At 35.4% G+C, this 26,566-nt stretch overlaps 1 protein-coding gene across 4 annotated transcripts in view; it reads left to right on the forward strand.

Annotated features, from left to right (window-relative positions):
• The window catches only part of NDFIP2 (Nedd4 family interacting protein 2), a 46,138-nt gene extending 21,885 nt beyond the window's left edge, over window positions 1-24,253 (forward strand). For 2 of the 4 annotated variants that reach the window (XM_014870991.2, XM_088159810.1), the window contains exons 4-9: window positions 2,698-2,757; window positions 5,807-5,894; window positions 14,249-14,373; window positions 17,379-17,445; window positions 20,738-20,843; window positions 22,705-24,253. In XM_014870991.2, the coding sequence (XP_014726477.2) occupies window positions 2,698-2,757; window positions 5,807-5,894; window positions 14,249-14,373; window positions 17,379-17,445; window positions 20,738-20,841 (444 nt within the window). In that variant the 3' untranslated portion in view covers window positions 20,842-20,843; window positions 22,705-24,253. The remainder of the gene's footprint in view (window positions 1-2,697; window positions 2,758-5,806; window positions 5,895-14,248; window positions 14,374-17,378; window positions 17,446-20,737; window positions 20,844-22,704) is intronic. The other 2 variants (XM_088159811.1, XM_014870992.2) reach the window with 1 other exon arrangement.
• The last annotated feature ends 2,313 nt before the right edge of the window (window positions 24,254-26,566 follow it).

Raw genomic sequence — 26,566 nt, forward strand, 5'->3', positions numbered from 1 at the left:
GGAGATTTGACTTAGTAAATTTTAGCAGTGAGAGGATGATCTCCATTGTCACATTTTGTCTGCTCTAAGAGGAGCATGGATTCTTTGTAGTCTGTCCTTACTGCTTGTCATTAATAAAACTTTTTCTGAAATACTGGTCTGAATGAAACCCTTATTATGAAATTACAAATTTGGAGTATTAACGACCCCCTTATAGAGTACTTGTGACACTGCAGACAGGATGTGCAGCTCACACAAGATTCTTGTTCTTACATCTAGAACCCTATGAAGCACAAATTTTGACATACAGAGAACTACCAGTAGTGGTAGTTCTTGAGAACTCAGCCTGAGGTTCAGCCAATTTCCAGAATAAAGCTAAGCGAAACAAACAAGCAGAACGCCAAAACAGAACAAGTATTCTTTGTCTTGTTGTTTTAAACTTTTATTTACTCTTTCTTACAAGTTTGGTCACTGTGACAGAAATGTCTTTTGCCCTTCCTCAAACAGCCTGCCTGGTTTTGGTCAAACCACAAGTTTTTGAAAAATGTTTCCTCAGTTGATACATACAGCTTCAAATTTTGTAAATGCATGGAGATGGTCTTGCATAAAAAAGTTTAGGCTGCTCATAGCTCTGAAGGGGATGGGACTTCAGATGTGCTGTTCCAGAGAGCATTCTCTAATACTCTATATGAGAGTAGAATTACAGATCTAAAAGTAGATGGATCTTATGGCTGTTCTTGACTGCTTTTGGTGAAAACATTGGACCTGAGAAATAGCAATTTCGGTGTGCCCTGAAACAGTTTTATTATTCTTAGCCTTCAGCTAGAAGGGAAGGGGAAAGCCACTAGACTGAGCTCTCTTCAGTGGTGGGTGAAGGGAAGAAGGACAATGGCTGAGCCTCTGAACCTTACATGTTGTGAGAAGTCTGATTTTAATTGAGCAGGGAGGTAACTGTCTCTAGCAGGGATCAGAGAGGATGGGTCTAAGCCAAAATAAGAAAAGGCAAGGATGAATGGAGGGCAATGGTATGGACAGAGTAAAAGTCTTAAATGAGAAACAGAAGGGAAAAGGATTAACTGAGATTGGTGGAGAAAGGAACCCAAGTGGGGACAAAATGTAGTCCTGGGAAAGGAACTGCAGCTGGTATGTGAGAAAAGAGGGAATAGGAAGCTGGAGGTAAGAGGCAAGAGAGTTGGATACAGTAATGAAGTGAGAAATAAACTTTTTCACAGCCTGGTTTACTAGAGCATACAGGAGAGCTTGAAATTCAAGAACTATGTGCTGATGCCATAAGAATTTCACTTACAAAAATCAGTAAGAACACACTATCATTCCCCCAAAGCAGAGATTGACTAAAAGATTCTACACTTGTGGCAGTGCTAAGTCAGTATCAGAAGTGTATCTGAAAGTCACATTCTTGCTGACTGCTGAAGTGCTCAAGTTTGATGGTAATTCTGTTGTTTGCTTCTGGTGTTTTTTTGGTTTTTTTTTTAAGCAAAAGTGTGCACGCACACAAGCTGTATTAGAGAAACAGCATTAAGGTTGCCAAGCTGGGATGTGGGGAAAAAGTAAGAAATGCTGAGGCTGAGTTTCAGTTTTGTAGGTGATAGTAAAATTATGTCCCAGTGCAGTTTTAATTACTGCTGTTTTAATTGTCTTACCATGTGATGCTGCCACAAAATCCTTACCTTATTTAATACCTCTGGATTTGCACTGAGATAGACTAAGACTGTGTAATAAGACTGTCTTAATGTGGCAGATGGTTGGAATAAGAAAGAAGGCTCTTGTTACAGTCTGAGTGGTGGTTTGCCATTTGTAGGGGAAGGTTTTACCTCTGAATAGCCATGGAAGAACAGATAAGTAACTTAATTATGTAACAATAGTGCAAAGTTCAATTGTTTTTTCACTTTCACAAGTGACAGCTGCAGACATTATCTGACCTGAGTGTTACACACTTTGCAAAACGTAGACAAATTATACAACATGTAGATTTTTTTCAGTTTTTATTTTCAGCCTTATGAAATTAGTGCTCTTACAAATGTGAATTCTGCTGTGTTCTTAGCTTCTGGTTTCTTCCTTGCAAACAAGGATATATTGCCTCTTTACAGCAATAATCTGAACACTTAGAAAAAGTTAAATGTCCTTATGCTACCTTGAGCGATGTGTGAAGCTGATCATTTTCATGGTGTACTCCAAAGTGTGCAGCAAAGGTTCAAATCTACTCATCAAGCAAAAGAGAGGAAAATGACATGTAAGGGCAGCACACTTATTATACAGCTTTCATATTTTTCCCCCCAAATCTTGTAGGCCACTTCAAAAGATCCTTAATGTGATCATATTAAATACTTCATCACAGGCGCTGTGTTAACAGATAATATGAACAATCTAAACTTAACATTTACTGAAACTTTCAATAATTTTATAATTCTTTGGGTAGCTTGTCTTTGAGGAATAGATTGTGTATAAACATGTATTCCTTTCAAATGCTCCCAGATGTCTCATTTTATCAAAGACATTGTACTAGTCCTGTGTTATCAGTAGTGGTAGCATTAGTTATCCTGGCTTTTTCTTTTCAAATTCAAGGTCAGTTTTGAAAGGGCAATTTAAATGGACAAAAATACTGCTTTAATGACTTTGTTTGTATGTTGCAATGAATGGCTTTTACTTAATGCTTTTCAGTTGCATTTGTCTTATGTTTTTCTGTTTTTACATGCTTAGCACGCCCAGTTTAGGGAATCTAGGAGTCTGTTTGATGAAATATTCCTCAGTCGTCCAGAGGTATGGTATAGTTCTCTCTAGTTTAGACTTTGCTATGAATTTTCCTGCTGGCAAACAAATGCTTCTGGGGTTAATTGTGCCTTTTCTCCCCCACAATTAATTTCTCCCTATTGGTTTGTATGCTGAAGGTATAATTTATGGGGTTTATTAAGTAATTTGACCCTTTCTTCAGTTTTTCTCTGTAAACACTGCATTGGGAAGAGTTATATCAGTTTAGTGGTTCTTTACTTGAATAAGGTGATTGTCTCCCTATATTCCATGCTAGATTTCAGTTTGAAAAAAAGCTAAAAAACATTGAGGAGAAAAAACAGTCCTCCTCTTGCAGAATACTACAGCGAGCACTGTAGTTTATGGAGACTTAATAGATTAAACTTTAATAGATGCTGTGTACCATTTGATGTTCTTTTGTTTAGAGAAATTACTCTGTGTGACATGCCATTTATGTTGATAATATAATTTGCTGTTCAGATGTTTCTCTGGTCATAGGAGCAGTTAGTTTTCTGTTCCTACAGATGTCAGCTTATTTAGAAAGCAAGAAATGCTGTCCATCTTCCTTAACTTGGCTAAATTTGTCAAAAATCAATGACATATTGAAATAACTTTACATATCTTCTATATTTGCATGTGTTGTTTTACATTCTTCTCATTAAAAAGAAAAATATAAATAAAATATATACCTCATTGATAAAAATGTCGCTATCTAACAGAAGTATTTTCTGAAAATATGTTTAACTCTTAGCATCAGCGTAGAGGACAGTTGTTCTTCATAACCCATTTTTATTCCTCACTGCATGGTGGCAAACAATTATATTTTGAAGAAAGACTAGGGCAATTGACACCAACCAGATCAAATGAGAGCACTGAATGACAGGCAGTATTAGTGGGACTTGAGCAGTGTACAATTAGTGTTTTCTCTCTACAGGACTGCTCATAAAACCTCATAATCCTAAGTGATGTAGATATAGGCTAATTTAATTTCTTAGTATTCTAAGTATTTAGTTTCTTAGACACTCATAATTTTTGGATGCTGGTTTTTGGAGGCACTAAAGAGAACTCAGTTTCATCTTTCTTTTTGACATGGAATGTGATAAATTAATACTTGTTCACATATAATAGAACAGTGCTTCTTGTAAATATCTGCTCTCATGTTCCTGAGCTGTATTTATTGACCCGTGTTTCTCGCATGTGTAAGCCTCAGAGAAGGCTCTGCTAAATTTGTTACTCATTGACCAAAATTTTCTTTTTTATGAAGCAGCTTTTACATGGAGCAAAATTCACTAATTGTTTTGGAAATGCCAGTATGAAGTACAGTAGTTAGCAGACAATTCTTTACAAGTCCAAAATTATGATGTATGGGTTTTGTAGACCTTGTGAAATTAAAATTTTAAATACTTTTTTTTGTCCTGACTTAAAAAAGGAAGTTTTATGGCATGCATTTCGGAGATAAACACATACAAATGCAGCTCTTTTTTTAACGCCTTTTCAGCCCTTCCTTCCCTCCTATTCCCTTCCTTTCCATCAGTCTTGTGGCTGCAGCAAAATTGAGTTTAACAAGCTAATGCTTTCTTAGTCACTTAAGATGACCATTTAGGAACACCTGAAATGATGTGGAGTTGAATTATAGCCCCTAAGGATTGTTGTTTAACTGGATTTTTGTGCCTCCATTAGAATTGTCTGTGTGAATAGCAGTGTTTTTTAAGTAAGTTATCTGATACAATGTCTTGGTTAATTAATCTGAAATACAGAGCACAGCTGGAATTTCACAGCTGTTTTACGAAGGGTGAAGGTGACTGCTCTGAGTTTGTACAGCAGTTGTTCGAGCATGTTTTTAACCTAATTGCCATACGATGGTAAATTATTTTGCTCTGTTGACAAAGGGGGACATGTGACAGAGCTTTAGATCACTGTGCTCGTTTAATGCCCTTTTAGTCATAAAAATTATTTCTGTAATAAGTGCTTGTGGGTGAAACAGCCAAGTAAATGTCACTTGTTTTCTCTTGATTTAATTTGTTTTTATAGGTAATTTCTTATGTCAGTTCCAATACATTATGGTAGTAGGAGGAAAAATTACAATAAGGATGTTATTTGTACTTCTGTTTAGACCATCTTATTGCTGCTACTGACAGCATTATTTAACGTGTGTCATTCTGCATTGTTTTGATGTTACTCATTCAAGTATAAAAATGGTGTTTAATTGGTTTTCATTTTCATCAGGCTCTTTAGGAAGTGCTGTTACTGTGAAAACTTTTGTATTTCCCAGTCTCCAGCTGGAGCAATGTTTCACCTGTGCATAGAGCTGCATATAGAATATCTGCCAAATTCTGTTGAAAATCGAATGCTGAGAAACAAAGCAACTCTCACTTTCAGTATTTTAAAGTCCAGTATTTTGACTCAATAGAAGAAATCTTTGGATCGTTTTAACTGACGTCTCTGTTTGCTTTTGTTTGACTTCAAGTGCTGTGCTTTTTGAGTTTAGAAGCCTTTTAGATACTTTTAATGTGCTCGCGCCCTCTAGTGACCCTGGAGGTGTTCTTTGCCTTGCTTATGTTTGGCTGTGGGTTATAAAATTGGTTAGTGCAGTGCTGTTGCATCAGCACTTGATTTTAAGATACTAACTTTATTCTATAACTTTTTTTATCAAGGAAATTATTAGAAGACCTTTCCAGCAGGAAAAATATAGCACATACTGTGTGATGACTTTTCAAAAAAATTTAATAGTTTGGCTACATATCAAGTTAGTAAAAAAAAAAAAAAGTTGGTTTTGATTGTCAAAGTACTAATCTGAAATAATTCTAGTTTCATTTAAGATGAATAAGATAGTATGTACATTTCTTCTACAGCAACTTTTGCAGAAAACTTGGGCTCTGTCAATATAAGCAACGAATAAAACTTGTTTTATAGTTAAAAATTATTTAAAAAAAAAATCCTTTATGTGGACATGTTACAGAAATGTCAATTTTCTTCTAGCTTTAGAAACATGATTAATACTTTATCCTATAGATAGTTATTCTAAACTTTTCACTAAATTATCACTAACCTGTAAATCCAGGAAGAAGAGTATCCACCACGGGATGATTTCAGTGATGCAGATCAGCTTAGAGTGGGCAATGATGGCATCTTCATGTTGGCATTTTTCAGTAAGTTATCTTGCATCCCAGACCTACTGAGGTATATCTTAATTGTATCTTTTTCCTATGGCATATAAAAGAGAGCTGTGATAAATTGCATTAATGTACTGTAATGAACAGATTTTTCTGCCTGTGCACAAATTATAAACACTTCCTGTTCCAGATACAGCAAATGTTGCCTTTTTTTTGGTGGTATCTGTCACCAAGGTAATGGGACAAAGCAAAATCATAGTGAATGCTTGAAAGTCTAGAACTGGAAATTCTATCATCTTCTAGCTAGACCTAAGGATCAGATCACAGGAATCTGGCGATTGATTTTTGACTAGAAAAAATTTGCGAGAGAAGATGTGCTGAATAAAAGTTGCTGATGTTAGTGTAGTGAATTAAACAGCTGTGGGTTGATTTTTGGTACAAATCCCACCATACTCCTTTTCAGGTTGAACTAACCACTGTTATATAAAAATGCATTGTCTTCAGGTAACCTCTGATTTCAACCAGCTCTCCTGAAGCTCTTTGTCATGTACTGTGTTCATACTATGCATGCCTTGTAACTTGTGTACTGCATTAAGCAAAATCAGATTTAGCAATTAGAAACTGTTTCTACAAGGACTTTGTGTTAATTTTACCAATTACTTATTTCTCTCTAATTTCTGAGGATTTTTTTCTTTTCTGAAATAAATGTGTTTAGCAACACATGGATGGAAGTTTGGTGTTGGGGATAGATCTGTTCTGCTGAGAATTCATCAGGATTAAAGCTGATTGATTGTCCACTGAAGTCTCCATCGTGTCTTTCAACCTAGGTTTTGTAGTAATTCTTTCTTCTGTAATGTTTTTTCAATCTCTTTAACTTTGCAGATGCAGGTTGCAATGCTTTCAAAGAAGATTTTTTTTCATGTTGATGTATGATGTGGTGTGTGCGTCTTGGGACAAACATATATGTGTCTGCCTCACAAAGCAAATCTATCCACACATTTATGGAGTAGCAAAGTGAATTTTGTAGTCTCACCTCTTTCTGTAGTTGGAGCACAGAGAGAGTATATTCTTGGGGGCAAAAGGAGGTGTGACTCTTTCTTTTTTGCTTTATTTTCCTCTCCTTTTTCTATGTTCTATAATTTTTTGTATTCAACCTATTTAGATCCTTTATTGTGTGAACTTGTTCTTCCTTTTAAATGCTGGTTCAGGCCTTCATTAGCACTGCACTTGGAGGCCAAGGAGATTGTTGAGTTTAATATGTGTTAAGTCCTTTAAGTCGCAGATGTCCAAAATTGCATTCCCAGAACCTTGTGTCCACCTTCAAGAGTGCAAGTATGTACTTGCATAAACTGGCAACCTTCTCTGCAAATAGGTATTTAGCTGCATCTGACTGCACAGCCAGTGCTCTTACACATTGGACAAAAATACTTTGTAGATCATAATTTTTCATGATTGTTTCATGTTTGGTCTTTGCTTATCTATGAAGGAAATGTGTAAAATGAGTGCTTACATATTGTAAGGTATTTAAGTGTGTGTTTAATTAGAATGTATCGATTATTATGGATACTGGTTACATAGGGAAATTGACAAACTTTATTTGCTGTTTGTGCTCATAGTATGAGGAGTTCACAAAAACACAGTTATATATAGTAATATACCTTTACTTTTTAGTAGTATTTCTACCAGGAAATTGGCTAATTAAATGAAAAATGATCATAACATAAGGAAGGTATATATTTTATATATGGGTCATGTATTCACATTTGTCCTACAAGGAGATAAAAATCTCCAGCAAGTTGATGTATGTAGATTTAGGAGAGTAGCAATTAAAATGAAATTTTTAGTAAGGCTTTCTTTGGTTTTGTTTTTTTTTTTTTTTTTTTTTCCCCCAGAGTGGGATATCTTTAAATGCTGCAAGTAGAGGTGGCAGATCACAGAAAGCCTCAAATAAATTCCCTCACATAGTTAAAATGTAAGAGAACTCTATCAGTAACTGTCCTCTAGTGAAATGAGAGTGAACAAATGACTAGTCTCAGATGTGTTCTCCCACCTCCTCCCTGACTGTCAAGTACAGCATTGGAAGATCTTGGGGATGAAAGTGGAGGCAGATTTGTTTTAAGTATAACAGTAAGTTAGCATTCTTTAATTTCATTTTATTCAAGTGAAGTGTAGCAAAATAAACTTTTTACTGAGCTTACCTGCATATTGCAATCACTTAGTGATATGTAGCCACCACCTAGTGGTAGCTGTCCATGTTGCATAAAATTGCTATCTCGAGGCCATCTAGTGGCCAGATCTGTTTTTTGTGGAATTTTGGTTCTTTTAGGAGCCTGGTGCATTCCAGTTTACAAACCTGTTTCCCATCTAAGCTATAAAGTGTTACTCTGTTTAGCAGAACTAAACAGAATAAGACAATGCACACTAAAGAAGTGAAGTCCTTTCCATGAAGAGGTGGATTTTTTTGCTTGGTCTAGAAACTTGGTGAAAGACTTTGGAAAACAGCCCATTTTATTTCTAATATATGATAAAATCATGTTTAAGGAAATAGGTGTTGCCCTTAGTCTATGATTATGTTGGTGAGCTAAGAATCTGCTCTTTAATGTTCAGGACTGGTGTTGGTCAGCTTCTTATTTTGAGGGAAATGAATACATGTGTGAATATATTCATTTTGCCATGAAGGCAAAATGGAAAAAAAATTGCTATCAGACCACTTCATGTGTTTTTTTATATTTTGTATTTTAAGTCAACTGTGCCTTATACAGCATGACTTATTCAGCAGAAATTTTCTAGAATGCCAGAGGAACTTAGTAGGTGAGTTTCTCAGTATTTTTTTGTATGCACAACAAAAGGGAGGGATTTCTGAGCTGTATATTTCCATTTTGAAAAAGGTGTAATTGTGATGGAGCAAGTAACTGTCATGAACAAAGGGTTTGATTTTCATGCTTAATCTCCCTGTAGTGGAAGTCTTCTGAATTATGTCTGATAAACTCATACTGATACATTATCTGAAGGAGGTACTTTTGGACATTATTAAAAGGCTTATATGGTTTTCCTTTATATTTAAGGAATGCTTTAGAACCAACCATTTTTCCTGTGGGCCCCAAGAGGAGTTGTGGAGCTTATCTGAATTCTTTGAAACCATGGAAGGGAGTTTTGGGTTGTCCCTACAACACAGGAAAAATGAATTCACAGATAGGTTAATAAGGAGATAAAAATGGAGAAAAGTGTTCAGTAGTACAACCAGAGCTTAAATTCTCATATAGAAATCTGACCTTTTTGAACATCTAGGCTATTTAAGCACTGTAGAGAACTCACAGCAATACAATTTTGTTTTACAGGGAAATGTAAATGTACATGGTGTCCTAGACAGTATATTGGAACAGAAAATAACCGTACCAAAGTTTTGTAAAATAATATTCATACAGTTTTCAAAACTGTTAAGTGTCTCAAACAGTCAAACTCCACACAGGCTGTGATACCTACTTTGGGGGTTTCAAGGGGCCCCTAGTTGGGAGGCACAAGGTCAGGGTGAGCACAGTCTCCTTGTATATGCTTCCTGAGGAGTGGTAAGCATGGTTGAATTTCCCATGGGAGGCTTCCTCTGTGTAACTTTAGGAAACCTCACTTCTGTGTGTCTAAATCACAAATGTTATGCAGGTTTCCCTTAGTCATGCAAGAGAAACTGAGGGGAAGTTACTTCATTAAAATTTTAAATGTTGGGAGATAGGGGAACTGTTTTGAGTTCTTATTTCTCTCTGATTATTAGGGGAGGCTGACTGACCTTCGTACACAATCACCTAACTTCTTTCATACCCTAGAAACAATTTGAATTACATAGTTTTTTTGTATGCATTAGATATAATACAAAACAATTGGAATGAGGAAGCTTCTAGTTGTGTAGTGAGAAAAACATAGCAGCAAGAATAATGAAGTAGGAATAAATTGCTGAAGAATGTTTCTGAACTTTAATCACTAAGAAAAAAAATTATTTGTTTTCTGTGGAAGCTTACAGCCAGCACTTCTAGTGATCATCATCAGTCTGTAAATGAACCCTCAGGATGGAGCAAACATATATATCCCAGTTAAAGAATGGAACAAATTGTATGCAGGAGTGGGAAGAACAATTCCTACTGGTACGAAGACCTGGAGAGGATTATTTATTATTGCAGTATGCTTAGTAAGTCTTGGCCAGGTATAAAGCATTAAGCTCTTTGGTGTTTGCTGTATGTTAAAATAGTAAGTAAATGAACAAACAAGTTGTGGAATAAAGGCTATAACTGAGTATAAGTTGCTTTTTGTATATGTAGTTGCCATTATAATCTTTTTACAGGCTTGAGCCATGGCTAAAACTTGAGGCATTAGGCTTCCAATCAGTTTTACTGGCTTCTTTTCATGATACTTATAAACTTAAAACAAGTGATTAATATGTAGTTGTGGAAAACTAAGTAAAAAAAAAAATCAGCAGGTGAAGTGCTGGAGCAGCTGGGGAAAAATCAAAATGTAATGTGCTTGCCATTATTGTTTCATCTGATGTATTTCAATATGTACAACTCAAAAGTCTTGTATTTTGGCTAGGATTATTTTACTGAAAACTTTAAGGAGAAAGACAGCATAAATGTAGGGACTGCTTTGGATCACTCACACTCTTTATTAAAAACGACCTTTAGTCCAACCCTTCTCCTCCCAAAAGCCAATTTCTTATGTGTTTCATTGTGAATTTTGTTGTCATGAGGAGATAATGCTAATGTTCATATTCTTCTTATGTGAATTACATTTATATAGACATTATTCTCTTCTTGTCATCACCTCAGGAATAATAAAATTCAAAAACCATACTTTTATTGGTCCCACTTCACTGAATGGTGCTAGAGTATTAAAAGTAGATACTGAAATCATGATTCCAATGCAGTCAGCATGAGTTTCATTTAAATGTCATCAATTTATTAACGGAAAGTTGACAGTAATTGAAAGTTGGGCTCAAGTAGGCATGTAATCACTTCAGGGATAGAAACAATTATTGTTGCACAGTGGTTTGATTTGCAGTGGAGATCTACAGAATGCACTCAGAACTTGGCTGCATGAAGAAGATGGGCAAGTAGAAGTTAAGAATTGTCTTTTAGTTAGAATTATGATGTGGTTGTAGCAGATTTTTCACCTTCAGTTTTAGGAATGGCTTTCCTTATGAAAGCATTTTATTAGTGTCATGACAGGTACATTGTCTGTGCAGGAATGTCATGGAAGCTGATGTGGTATGAAGGATGAAGTCATCTCTTGAACAGCTGAGCAGTGTCATTTACAATTCACAACGTGAGTGGATGCAGAAAAATAGTGAAGGATAGCATTTGTTACAACAAGGAACTTGTTGTACAACTTATTTGTTGCTAGTAGAGAAGGAAGTTGGTAATTCTAGAGAAATTAGTACATAATTCCTTTTACTGGTCAGTCACCTCACTGGTCTATTTTCTCCCTCTTGTTGGGGGAGCTTGTGCTGTGGCTTCTCTATTGCAACATAGGCATGAAAATTATAAACAACTTTCATTTCAATAAGTTGAGGCGGGAATTATACAGAAATAAACTGCAGTAACTCTTACCAGATGCAGTGTAAGCTGTGAAGCTCAGAGCTTGCATGGCTGACAGAAGATACACATGGATGCACATGATGTAAAAAGATATACAGATAGACAAATGAGGCTGACCTTGATGTAGAGAAAAAAACAATCGGCAGGAATTGTAGTCTGCTCAGAAGCTGGAGATGCATTTCTGAAAGCAAATATTGTATTTTGTAACCAGAATGATACAAGGAGAATGATTTTCAAAGTAGTCGTAGGGCATGGCATGTAAGAGAGAAGTAATGGGCAAGATGGAAAACACGTAGACATTATTGTTGCCCTTAAGTTTGTTAAAATGATACAACACCAAGGCAGTGTTGGAAGAATCTCCCTAGAACGTTGCCTGAGTTTTAGAGAGGTGGAAGTAATGTGTTCCTTGTGCTGCTGAAGACACAGATTTTTTTATTAGGTCCTTCCTGTACAAGTTTTCTAGCAAATGGTTACAGATGAAAACTTAAATAATGAGATTTTTCTTCTGTATGTACTTCAGTTTTATTGGAATGCATGAACTTGCATAGTTTACAACTCTTAGGAGGTTTATGTCTATTTTGTTTGCATTAGCTGCTACTATCTGTAATTTGATGGAACAGCAGAACGATTAGAGAAAAAAAACCCCTTACTGTGAGCAAGACTGGAACATGCTGATGCCTTACTTTCAAGAGCTGGGCAAATACCTTGATGTTAAATATCCATCAAATACTTATGCGGTGACAGTGGATTCTATTTTGAATATTCTTTTAGTTCAAGTTGAAAGTAGACTACAATTGTCAGTGCTCCTCTTTTAATTATAAAAACTAATTTTTTTCCCCTCCTGTATTTGGGAAATCTCTAATTTTTATAATGCATTTACAAATGATTTGAGGTAATTAAAAAAATATTTATTAAAATTGTACATATTCTGAGAATTCCTCTAGTCCTCATAAACCATTAGAAACTTGTGAATTCTGTGACCTTTTTAAGATACCTGTCTTTAGGTATACCTAACCATGATCAAAGTCACTCTTTGTAGTTTGAGTAGTGGGGAGAAAGAGCAATGAGCTCTTACACTGAGACAGGATCAGAGAATGCATTGTATAAGGAGCTTTTGAAATCGATTACTGTTAAAAGATGGTGGGTTTGGAGAGCTTGCTTAAAATAGGGAAATCAAAACAGTTTATCTATGTTCTCTCAAATGTGAATGTGTCTTGGAAAGATAGGTGAATGTTAGGGTCACAGTGTTGTTCTGTGGGGTTTGTTTTTTAGCGGGGGTTAGATTAGTTTTGTTTGTTTCTTCTGCATATGGCAGTTTGGATCAGCATCTGTTCAAAGTTGTGGGGTTTTTTTTTGATTTTGTTTTTTGGGGTCCTTTTAGATTAGTAATTTGTATAGAAGTAAGAATTCTTGTTGCCACCATCTGGTACCCATGTCTCTGACCTATGCAAGATGTTTTCTCACTTATACTAAAGGACTGTTTTGATGTGAAGCCTTCCAAAACTTCTCTTGGAACTTCAGTTTCTTTAAAGTTCATTAAATCCTACTGCAGTCTTATGGATTAATTTTTCATTTATGAACATATCATTGCATCTTCATGTGGATTATTGGAAGAGTTGTAAGAAGGTTTTAAAATATAAAAATAGTTGGTTTTTATAGATAGTACTTCAAAATGCTTTAATGAAAGAAAACTATTAAGCATTTTTCTGTTCCTAGTTGTGCATTCAAACTTTAACTGAAGAGACAGACTTTTTTTCCTCTTGTGATTTAATGTCTGAGTTTTATGTACCTAAGTTTGGGATTGGAAACATTAAGGATTTGTGGACAGGGATTTTGTTCCTCTCTGCCCTTCTTCCATTTCTCTTTCCCTCTTCTGTGGTTCTTGTGTTTACTGTGGAGTTCCCTAATGTTTCCAATTTTGCACTGTCATGTCCTCTCCAGAATTCCTAAGTTGCCTTCTTCTACCAGTTCCTCCAGCTCTTCTGTTTTGTGGTTTACTTTTTGGATGCCCTCACAGATTCCCAAGCTGGGCCATTCACCTAATTGTGATTTCTCACATTCTGATGTAATGCATGCAACCTGAAGTTAATGCAGATGATGATGCTGATGGCCAAGTACATATGCAGATATGAAACTTTAAGTTGTTGAACTGAGGGTTGTGTAAAAGTGTTAATTGAAGCAATAGTGGTAGTATGCTCAATGTTCTTTTTGTTCATTGATTTTTTAACTTCTGTGAAAAGCTTCCAAGGCTTCTTAAGTCTTATGAATATAGATCTAAAAGAGAACCATGAAACATCAGCATCTCAACTTACCTTCATTTCTACACTAAGTTTTCAGAGCAAGAGCAGATACTTTTATTGTTAGATCTAAAATGGATAAAGCTGAATATGCAGCCTTGATACATGCATGTATGTGTGCATGTAACTATTTTTTTGGTTATAAAAGTGTAGCAAGGGTTTTTCTTCTTTTGTTTAATCCAAATCTTATATGTTATAGTCCTTTTTGTGAATTTACTTTTCATGTCCAGTATAATCTGATTAGGTGTCTATTGCAGTGTAATACTTTCTTTTATGTTGGCATTTTCTCTTGTGTAAATTAGTAGGTTCCAGCCTGTTTACCATTTGCTTTGTCATTAAGTGACTATACCATGGGGAATGTCTGGGTTCAAAGTCAATCTCTGAAAGCCTGAATTACCGGAAGGGAATTAACTGACTGTGTAAGCATGTACTTAGTTTAAAAGTGAAATTACTGTTAAGTCTGTTTGCTTAGCTATACAGATTAACAGAAGCTACTGTTTCTTTTATTTTATAGTGGCGTTTATTTTCAACTGGATTGGATTTTGTTTATCCTTCTGTATAACAAATACTATAGCTGGAAGGTATGGTGCAATCTGTGGATTTGGTCTCTCCCTGATCAAATGGATTCTCATTGTACGGGTATGTTTCCTGATTCACACTGTACAGTCTCTGTAGAACAAACCCATAATAATTTATTCAAAGATATAATAAGGGAATTGAAAACCAGTGTTTTTTCTTTTTTTTACCTGACATAACATTTGATGTTCACATTTTCACTAAAATAAATGCCGAATGACTTCTTCCTTGCACAAGTATTAAAAACGCTGCAGAAGAAGTGGAGCAAGTACCTAAAATATCACTGGTGTTATAGTGTCCTGTATAAAAGATGTCTTGGCCTGTTGGGAAGGGAATATAAGAATGCACTTCCTCCCTGTACTTAATTATTTTATTCCTTGCAAGATACATATGGGATCAAGTCCAGCTTAATTATAAAGTTAGTCACATTTTTACAATCTTAAATGCTTGATTTTTGATGTTTTCACTGCAAAACTAAATACTTTTCCAAAAGGCATATTAACCCAATGCAAGTTACTTAGCTAAGTAAGTGGATGCTAGATGAAATGTAATGCTGCTTTCTGAACTTGAATTCTGCTTATCTGTGAGATACAACGTTTAAAATCCTATCCCTTTTAATGAAGAAAAATATCTTGATAACTTAGATATATTTCATGTTTTGCCATCAATGACCTTTTAATTTTTTTTTTCCCCATGTGAGTGTTAGTAACTTAATTTAGTCTTAGCACAATAGTAAAAAAACTGTAGAAAAATTGCATGGTGCTTCCTGGACATGTACTGCATCCTTCTTAGAGCTTTATTTCTTTTTTTTTTTTTTTTTTTTTTAATTTCTTTTTTTGCTCATTCAGAGCAGGGGAATGCTACTGGACCAGATGTGATTCTGGTATATTTGTTGGAATTCAGGGGCTGAGATGGAATTTATCTTAATGGAGAAAGAAGACGTAAATTTTTCAACTGTGTATTCATTTGGGATACTTTCAGCTTCCCTTAAGGCATACTAAACAGGGGACAGAACTTGTTCATTATGTCAATTTTATTTTTCCTCTCTGCTGAAAAATGTGCTCAAAACAAATATAAAAATTAATATATGCTAAACTTCCTTGTAGGATTACTGTGTTCTAGATTAAAATTAAATTATTGTATGTAATCCATTACTAATTCAAAAATATTAGAGCTGGCCAATTCCAAGACCTCAGGGTTGGGTTTTTTTTGTAATGAAGATCATCATGTTCCTCTGCTGTCTCCCTTCCTAGAGACAAGAGCAGAAAGCTCGTGAGGTGTGTGCTGACAGTCATTTTAATGGTGACACATAAGCAGGCTTGTGTGCACCAAATTGTTGTGTTCCTTTCTTTCAAGATCTTCCAAAGGCTTGTGCCACCATTTCTCACTCAGGGTCAGTTTTGTACTACCTTAGTGTCTAAACAGCCTGAATTCACATATAGTTGATGTGTATCAGCTTTTACTGGGGAGAAGGAAGAGCAGAGGCAAGAAAAGCACAATTTTCCTATAGGGGAAACCCAGCCATGGCTGATTCTGCCCAAGGAAAGTAGGAGGAGAGTAATGCACATGGCCAAGTATTTGATTGTTGGTTTTAATAAATCTTCTTTCCAATCAAATTAAATTGTAACTATTGGAAAAGTCTATTGATATGTTTGTGTGTGTGTATATATAGATGTATATTTATATGCGCACACATTTAATGGTTAGAGAATTGAAAATACTGACTAGCAAGTATAATGGGATCAACGTCAATGTGTTGTCAAAATCCTAGTAACTGAGTATTTACATAGGGATAATGTAAATACCAACTCTTTAGTTCAACTTAGCAATTCTGTTTCTTGCTATTTTTTTCTTTGATTTATGATAGAAATGAATAGAATATATAAGATTAAACCCTCAAAGAATTCACATGATCTGGCTTTATTCTGGAGAAAACATATGGATTAATTGAAGAAAAAATCCAACTTTATCTAGAGTTTTTTAAATGTTTTAGATTTTCATCTGCTTGCATATGTGGCCCAGTATCTTTTGTTTGGTTGTTTTCGTTTTGTTGGGTTTTTTGGTTTTGTGGGTTCTTTTGTTTGCTCAGGGCTTTTTGTTTCCCCCCCTATTACTTCTTGGTTGATACACTGAAATGTCCTAGAAAAGGCAAATGGGAAGCATAAGCACAAAAGTCAGGATGCAGTAAATGTAATGAATGATAGCAGAGTAGAAGTGCATGGAAAACGTGCAGGGCTGCTAAGTAGGTTATTTTACTCCTTCTGGCAACTCTTCACTCATCTCCCCATTTCTACTTTTTGTGTGGGTTTTGGAGGCATTTGATTAGCCTTTTTATCAGTGAAGCATGAAGTCTGGAGTCTGGTAAAGGCACAGATACCTGTCTCCAGTACGATCACACCCTGCCCTCCAGCTGCCTCCCACTTCACAGGGAGGACAAAACTGTCTGCCATGGTCACTCGCAGGAACAGTTGAAATGGCACTTCAAGGTTCATTTAGTTGCGTTCAGCTCACTGCTGGGAACTGAATGCTGGTTTGAAAATGAAAAGACTTTAATGAGTTGGGGGTCTTTATGGGGCTGGTATTCGTGGCAGCGATTAACAGTAGGGGGTATACAGAAGGTCAAAAGCTCTTCTTTTGTGGGGTCAGCAGAACATCCCTGTCTGATAAGATTAAACTAATGTGGCTTTTCGTGTTAATATCTAAAGCAGCAGGCTGCTGTAATGTGTTTGGGATGGCAGGCACAGGGGGGAAAAGGGAAAATCGAGAAGTGATGATTCATTATAATAAAAAACATCACGTTACTGGCAAGTAATAAAAGGGTGTTTTTCATATATATATGTATTTTCTTTTAAATGGGTACATACGTATTTTTTTGAGATTTTTAATTACTTTGCTGCAAACCAACTGACAACAGAAGTGTTTTATTTGTGTATTAAACTGCAGTACATATGCTAGTTTTGCATTTTAGTAGGATTAATTACTTTTATTTATTTCTCTATTTACATAGTGCATTAAATATATCTTAGTCATCTATCTTACTGCTGCTAAGCCTCATGTATGAATTTCAGTTTTCAGATTATTTTACTGGATATTTCAATGGACAGTACTGGCTTTGGTGGATATTTCTTGTACTTGGTAAGTGGCAGCTGAATTAATTTCTGTTTTGATGTGGAAGTACTCAAAGATGAATCATGTAATTGTAAATAAGAGTTTGTAGCATGTTTAGCTATGTGCTTTTCCTTAGCTGCTGATAGTTTTGTGTGTTTTTATTTCCATATTAGTATTAATATAGTATTAATGAGGTTATTGGTTACCATAGTGGTGTTATTGTGTGAACTGTGGACTATTCAAATACCCTTCAGCTCAAAAAATTTTGTTCTGCATAAGGGATTATGAGAGAGTTGTAACTTGCACTTTTTAAGCTGCTTCTACTGATCTAGGGGTGCAGAACTGTGTAATAAAACTTTGGCTTTTGTGCTAAGTAGTATTTACATGTGTAAACCTATATGTCAAGTATTAAATTTTAAGAAATGTGACTGTACCCAGGAAGGTGGAGTTTGCTGTCTTGTGCACAGGTCACAAAATGTCCTTTTTGAGTCCTTTGAAATGCAAACTGCATCAGCAGTTGCTCAGTAGGATGAGAGAATGGCTTCATGCTTGCTGATCACAGTGGTCCCATGATGTCAGCTTTCTCTTAAGAGCTCTGCCTTCCCATGTTTAAAGTTTTATGCACATAAAATTCTGCTCTTCTGTTTGTTTTTAATTGAAGGTATACCAAACCCCAACCACTGTAACTTTTCTCCGGCTGTGAATTTTGTAATTTGAATATGGACTCTGTAATGATTTTCTTTTACAGAAGTGAATGCTGCTATGCATTTTAATTTCTGTTTCCAGCTCTGGAAGCATGGTAAACTGTTGCTGGTTCAGTAGGTGGCACTCTTCCCTTTGAGTCAATTGATTCACGTGCCTAACAGCAAGTGTTAGAATGAAGTGTTGAGTAAGTTAAGAAAAAACACCAACTCTGAGATCTTCACAGTTTGTGACTCGGTATTTACCTTGCAAGTAATACCATAAGACTTAAACAACATTTCTTAACAATTTCTCCATCTGCCTTTTAGTAGTATTCAAGGGCATTCATCAGATTTTCTATGCCCACCTTGCTCTGCTAATGTGCACTTGGTTGCTTGAAATACATAAAAACTGCAAATGTTTAACACATCACAGCATTGGTCCCTTGATGTTTTTTGTATTGTTTGAGGTTATTGTATTCAAGTGGGTGAAATGACTCTTTGCAGACACAAACAGACATTGAAGTGAAAAGACTCTTTGCCAGCACAGACATTTCCAGATAAATCTTTAATTAAAACCAAGCCCTGTGGTGCCTGAGATTGAGATTTGACACCTTTTTTCACTAGGATGAAAATAGTGTTCTTCCCCTAGCACTCCCCTTGCCCCTGCTTTTTCTATGGAAAAAGCTGTAATTTTCTTTTTTACTAGTCTTTTGCACATATTCAGGAAATAGCTCACTTTAATTTGGGAAAGCCTTATTTTTTGTCTGAAGTATTTGAAGATTTTTTTTTATTTTTTTCTTTAAATCATGAAATTTATAATATGCCTTGGAATAAAAAACACTCTGAGGCATACAGTGTGCATCCAGCAGTCAGCATTCCCTTGTCTTATGTATGTTTTGCACGAGATATGCCAACAATATTTTTAAACTGATAAAGTGGCTATATGGTTATTGCTAGAGCACCATAGAAGGATTCTACCTGAAGTAGCTGCTTAGCAGGACACAGAGGAGTATTATCATGTCATGGGAACACTGCCAACCAGATTTGTGTTTTGTTGTTTTGGATAACCTTTTGTTAGAGCACACAAAGTAGTATGTCCAGCATCTCTCCAGAAGTGAATGAGTTGGAGTCTTTCTTATGCATAGCCCTTTGACATCCTTCAGCCCACCTACTGCCATCTCTTCTCTTCTGGTGTTCACTGATCTGTTTCTGCTCGCTTTCTTCCTTTCAACATCTGGAAAAATCTGCTTATGCGTCAGGGAAAAGCAAAGTGGTCTACTTCCAAGGAGCTGTGATGTACAGTGAAAAAATTGGAGAGAATTATAAATTTTAAATTTAAATGTTAGCCAATGTTTCTTGTTGAGGAACACAATGGAAAGTGGGATGTTTTTCTTTCTTCCCTTAACAGAGAAATGTTAAATATGGGTTGAGCTTGGACTGGTTTTCCAACGTGTATAATGCAGAAAATATGCTATCAAGCACCTAAAGAGCTGCCTGCCCTCATTTTGCTGTTTTCACTTCTTTTTAGTTGAAAGGGGGGAACTATGTCTGGTAACCTTTGGGTAGCAGGTTTTGTAGTAGACTTGTGGTCAAGATCTTACTGCTTTCTTCTCTGTGGAGAATTTGCTTTAATCACAGAAATGTCTGGCATAGGTGAAGTTTCACTGGTTAGGAGAGTGTTCTCTGTTGTCATTTTTTCTTTGCTTGTACGCATGTTCTAATGAAGCTTTGGTTTAGAAAAGCAAAAGGAAAGTTAAAAAAATCACAAACAAAAATAATTTAGAGAAGAAATGATCATTGGAAAAAATCAGGGGCTCATCCAGGACAGCAGCAAGAAAAAGTGCATCGTGTAGGAAAGAAAATAATTAAATCCTTTGCTGAACTTGTAAAACCTCAATTTGAGCCTTTGGAGTTCTAATGCACATGTGTATATTCACATGAGCATATATCTTCAAAGTGCAAATGTAACTTCTCTGTGACTATTGTGTGCATCTTTTTCCTCTTAGCTGAAATATTCTTTCAAATGCAGTAAAATGTAGATAATTTAAAAGATTTTGAAATTTGGAGTTGGCAAAAACTGTAATATTAACATATGTTGAGTAATTTTCTTTGGCAATTGTTCTTCCTCCTCTTGGACTGGTGTTTTTTTATAGATGGCTAAATCCCAAGTCATTATCTACTATAATTCATTACTGGCTTCTTGCTAGAGCAATCCTTACTTTGTCTTTTTCCTCTTTTGATTTGCAGTACATTTATTGTGCATATTGCTAAAGGTACATTTTGTAAACCTGGTACTCTTCTAACACAATAGTAATTTATTTTGAGAATTCTACTTGAATTTGCAAATGAGATTCTTTTACTTTTCAGGATTTTTTTCTTTGTAAGTATTTTCATGCAGTCTTTTTAGCAGATGACACTTGGACTTAAAATCACTAAAATTTGTGAAAAACCTTTCATAAAATTGAATCCTTGTATCACAAGATGAAAGCTAACTCACTTGTTGAATTTGTGAATGATAAATAAAGACTTCAATTTACTTTGTAGGCTAGAGTTTAAAAATTATGTTACTAAGAATAATGTGGAATAGTGTGTATTTATGTAATATACTTAATTTTATGCATTTTCTGCACTTTCAGGACTCCTTCTGTTCTTTCGAGGCTTTGTTAATTATCTTAAAGTCAGAAATATGTCTGAAAGCATGGCAGCTGCTCACAGAACAAGATTTTTTTTCTTGTACTGAAGGTAAGCCATTTTTAGTAAGGAGGTTATCTACCCAGGAAAGTGGAGAAGAAAGAAATATTAAAAATAAATAATCAGACTTCTTTCACGAAGTAGAAGTTGCATGGGTTTTGAACATCTGCGATGAATATTGTATATGTATTCTTCATGGGCTTGGAGATGTGTGAAATCTCTTACTTGAAAACAAATATTGCATCCTCATTGCCTCCAGTCTTCCCTGGAACTAATGTTCAGCAACAGAAATTAGGAGGAAGATGTTGTTTTACCTAAGAAACAGTATCTGCTGCTGTCAGGATACCGTCCTTTGTGCTGGAAAACTGGCTTTAGCAGTCAACCTGTTGTCAGCAAGTTAGGAAGCTCTAATCTGCCTGCATATTAAATCTGATTGACATGGCTCTGAACATGCAAACAATAGTTGAGTATTGTCTCTCTTTACATGACTGGATTAAGACAGTCATGTACAAGTATGATTATTGTGTATGCAACAATGTGCTTTATGTATCCTTCAGGTAGCTGACTAATCATTCTGGCACATATCCACCCTTTTTTTTAAAAAATACTATTTATCCGTTAAGTGGATTTATTGGAGTTCTCTATGTAACTTAAACCAGGGGTCTTTATTTGCATTCAACTGTTTTTTATTTAAATTGCATGACAAGATAAATTTAAGCTTAGAAATAAGTACTGCAGCATTTTCATTGCTCTGCACTTCACTAAAAATGCTTAAAAACTGTATTCTGACATACATGAGAAGCTATGATTGCTGTAAAAAAATGAAGTCTTTAATAAATTTTCTCCAGGATTGATCACAGAATCAATTTTAATTAACTTGCAACACATTTTTGAAGCCTGAAAACAGAGACAGTATTTGACTGGAAAAAAACCCTGTTTCTTTTTATAAGAGACAGTGATGAACATTTAAAAACAGCTAATGATGAATGTGTGCTATATAATATACACTTGATGATGAAAAAATCTGTTAACTGTGACGTATTATTTCTTTTAAATGTGCTTTTTCTTTTCCAAATTATGCAGTAAGTTAATTTATTGAGGTGTATATTGCCTTTAAGCAGCCAATCTAAATTGGCAACTACATGGCAGCATTGCCTTTTTGCAATAGTTAGATATGGTTTCTTTTCTTAGTGTTGTAGTAGCCTCTTCAGAATACTGAGCTTTGTAGATGTGACTGAAAATATCTGTTAGCTTTCAGTACGGTCAAGTTTAAAAATACTGTTTTAAAACCAGTTGTTAGGACTAAATGGTATTTGAGAACTGTAGTTTGAAGAGAGTAGTGAAAGTGTAGGATAATGCAGTCTGGGATTCCGTGCTCTTCTGCAGTTAAAATTCTGTGTTAGGACAAAATACTCTTTAACCCAGGACTTACTGGACTTAGTGAGCTGTCCTATCAGAGTTCAATGGCTTGGAAATTTTTCTTTACCTGTAAGCTCCACTGAGATGTGCGAGTTGTGGGCTCATATGGTCTGTGGGGTGTTTAGATGAACACATAAATATTATGTTTTTGAAGCATCTTAAGTACTGAAACAAGAAATTCAAATTAATTGCCATTGCATTTAAATGTCCTTATTCTTGCATAGACAAGTAAGTTTCTCTAAAGTGACTTCTCTGCACTGATTATTAATTTTAATAAATAACAAACAATACCCCTACAGTTAGAAAATATTGTCAGGTGTTCTTTTGAAATCATAACAAAATAACAGTAAATTTTTGTGTTTTCTCCCATTCTGACACGGGGGGTGGGGCGGCTGCTGTTTTGCTTGCAGTTCAGGTTTGCTGGTCACTTAGCAACGCTGCTTCTGGTAAGTCATGGCGATGAACTGAAGTACAACTTCTTCTTTATCTCCAGACTGCATCGAACAGACATTCCTTTCCTATGCTGGTGTGAAACTTCCAGATGATCTGTAACCCTCCAAGTTAATAAAATAGAAGACTACTAAAACCAGAAGACAAATAATTGAAAATATGGCTTCAAAAATGAATGACAGGATGGTTTATGATCAAGTACCAATTCTGGTCATTCTAGTAAATATTTATAATTGCTGCCTTTTGTTTTAGCACATTTGTATATGTGCTTGTTAAAAAGATAGTATTGAAATAAGAACAAACTATCTGTAAGTATAGATTAGGTACAGTCAGACTCAGTTAATCTGTTCTTGTTGTATCTGAAAGATTTGAGTGGTAACTTGTTTCACAGCTTGTATGTACCACAGACTTGGTGATCTGAACTTCTGAGTACAATGAAATGCATTAAATGATTCAGATTAACCAGTTCAGACAGATTTTTTTATATAATTTAGATTCATCTAATGATTGTATAGAACATTTTTAAGTTTACTAAACCCCTAAGTTCCTTGTCACAAACTTATATTTGCCAATATTTTATTGAATTCAAGCCAATATACTGGTTTGTGCTAAAACTGATACACTTTGAGTCCCCTGTAAATAACTCTGCCTAAATGACTGTTTTAATTGCTTCTTAGGAAATATGTCAAAATATATTTTGTAACAGCATATTCTCTAAATTTTGTTTAATCTTAGAGCTATATACATATTTTTTGTTAATTGGCTATTAAAGGTTTAGTTAATAGTAGCTGTAATTTTGGAGGTTTGCATTTTTGAGGTCACTATAAATACAACATCCACATTGAGTGCTTCTCAAAAATCATACAACTACTTTATGATGCTTGTTTAGAATAAATACATTGCCATTTCATAAGAACGAACTAGTTTAAATGCAAGGTAATTTGGGAAGTAATCTATGAAGGAAAAAAGAAATTTAAAGCTCTGAAAGTAGAAAATGTGTTTTACCTCTCCCTTTATTCATTTAAGGTATACCATTACGTTCTTATAAATATCATCTCTTTAAGGGGTACTGTCTACAGTTCATGCACGTGTAGTTTCTTTTAAAGTTTGTGAAATTTATGCTTCTTCTCTAAGTAGGAGGAGACATCTCTCAGTCCTTTGTACAACTGGAATCTCAGTTGCAAAAATACATTGGCTGTTGGTTGCACCTTTGAGGAAAAAAATACAAATAGTTTCCTCCATTTTTCATTTTAATTAGAATTCTGCTTTTTTATTACTAACATTTAAACCAGTGAGGTTTATGTTGTGTTAAGCTAGTGCTGTATTGAGTTTTGTATCTATAATGAATGTTTAAAATATACATATGTAAACATTTTCATTTTCCTAATCTTTCAGAGATATCTGATAGTAACTAAAATTTTAGGGGCACCTCTACTTCTCAGCTTTTTATGGAAAGAAGAAAGTTAAGTATTATGTTCAATATCCTATTGGGATTTCCTTCTAAACTTCTATTTGTTTCTGTGTTCTTTTGCATTCATTGTCCAGATGAAAAAGAAGCGAATAATAAAGCATTGCTTTGTTTTGCTAATTAAGACTTAATGCTTTTTGGTTTTTTTTTTTTGTACTTCATGTTGAAAAATGTATGCTGCAGTATTTGTGTTAACATGGAATTACAGACATATTACTTGGCAAAATAGGTACTAACCAATCCTCCCTGCTTTTTCATCTCCTGTTTTATAGCAACAAACAAACGTCAATTAGCACTATTTTTCAACTATATTAGTTTTCCCATATTAAGTAGCAACTTCTGGTAGAATTACTCCTGTTTGGTCCATGCATTTTATAGGAAACTTCATACATGTACTTGGTGTGCTATCTTGGAAAAATTCTCATTTGGTCAGAAAGAATATGCAGGGTTAAAATGTACACATTATCTAATTCTCTATAGTTGATGCATCAGTTTGGAAGCCTGAAATCTCATCAGCAGGAGGAAGGGAACTAGGACAGTATTTTCAAAGACTCTGCAATCTATTCCAGATGTGTCAAATGCTGCATGTTTTCCTTGCTATTTCCTGTGAGCTTGGTTTGGAGCAGCTGGCTCTGTGGCTTAGAGACACCTGGCCAGCTTTGCTTTGTGTCCTGGGGGTGTCGGAGGAGAAGCTCCAGTATCGCAGTGAAGTTGACTGCAAACATGTTTTGTATGAATGCAAATAAGGCTTTGAAACTTGGGACTAAAACAACTGAAGAGGGGAGGTGAGGAGAGAAAAATCCTGCTTTATTTGAGCAGATGGCATTGACATTTTTCTAGTTTTGTCATCTACTGCTATTGATGTAGACACCACAGGAAGACTGACATCCTGAATGTGATTCAGGTAGCCTCTGGGACTCTATTAACACATTTCAGAAATTATCTGTCGCTTGTGCTTTCAGTCCCCTTACAGGGCTGAGGTTGTCTCCAAGCTTCTGCTTTGCTGTCTCACCTAAGGTATTGACACAGTCCTCATCCTGCAACACCTTTTAACCTGATTTCAACACCCTGCTCTTTTTATATCTGCTTCCCTCCCTTTGAATGATGACAACAGGTGAGGAAAAGTGGCTTTGTGTGTTATCATAACATCAGAAAGCTTTTAATCTCTCTTCCACTTTTTGAGACTGTTTTCCCATAATACTCTACATTAGTTCCTCCTGTCTGGTTGCTTACATTGTTCACTTGAGCAATAAATATTAATGTAATGAAATGACAGCTTCTTGGACTTTCGAAGAGAAGATGAATAACCTTTGATATGGAAGTAAAAATCTCTCAATAAGGCAAAAAAAAATATTTCTAATCATGCTAAAACATAATTAATATGTGCACAGAAACAGCAGAGCCCAGGCTATTGTTTCTCTTCTTTTCTACCATCCAGAGATGCTTATTTTTTTTCTTTATAATTCTGAGTATACTTTTACCATCTGTATGTTCTCTACTTGGCATATGCTTTCCAGTTCCACATCCCTTCTCCTTTCTCTATGCACTGGCTATGCTCCCTGCAAGGATAGACAGAAAGCTGCTCTACTCCATGTTGGCTGCGGTTAATAAATAAAGCACCTAGAAATTCTGAAGGGTATTTTTTTTATTTCTTACAATGATGGTCTGTATCCCCATACATCCATATTTTATTATTATTTCTGCTATGTAATTGCCTTTCCCTCTCAACCCTTTTCAAATGAAATAAAGTCAACTTTCTTGGATTTTTACCTGTGGTATATTTTCTGCTTGAGGTAACTGGAATGCAGTGAGGCTTAGAAGTATTGCAAACAACATCAGATCTCCAGCTCTTGTTCCTTTTCTTTTTTAGGAACAAGAATGGTGTCTATTAAAAAAAAGTTAAAAATGTTTTGCTTCTTTCATGCTGAGGGATGGTCACAGTTATTCCCATGTTTTTACTTCTGTTCTTTTAGTCTTCACTCCTTTGACCACAAGAAAGATTAGAAACAATATTACACATGGCTGCACAAATGCCCATCCTTCATAATATTCTAGGGTGGTGTAGTCCCATGAATTCCAAATGCCCAGTTGCACATGGAACAGGGACTCCTGCTGCTATAAATTGTTTATAAAGTAAATAACTATGAAGCATGCTTCACTTGGATGCATTCGTTAACTGAGTCTGGTAATTTAATATAATTGCAGTAGTGTTGCTGGTTAGTCCATTCCTGCTTCTGTTGTACACAGCTTTCTCCTGGAGTCCGAAGTCTTGGTGTATCTTGCCCGAGTGTTTGAGCAGTTTGCTGGTCTTACTACTGGAAGTGTTACTGAGATAAAGCCAGTGCTAATCATCATGTAATTTATAGCATGAGCACCTGTTGAACAATTGCTGACATCAAGCAGGCCTACAAAAGAGCTGAATGTGTACCTTTTATGA

Source organism: Sturnus vulgaris, chromosome 2, assembly GCF_052056855.1.
Source record: "Sturnus vulgaris isolate bStuVul1 chromosome 2, bStuVul1.hap1, whole genome shotgun sequence".
Classification (NCBI taxonomy): Eukaryota; Metazoa; Chordata; class Aves; order Passeriformes; family Sturnidae; genus Sturnus; species Sturnus vulgaris.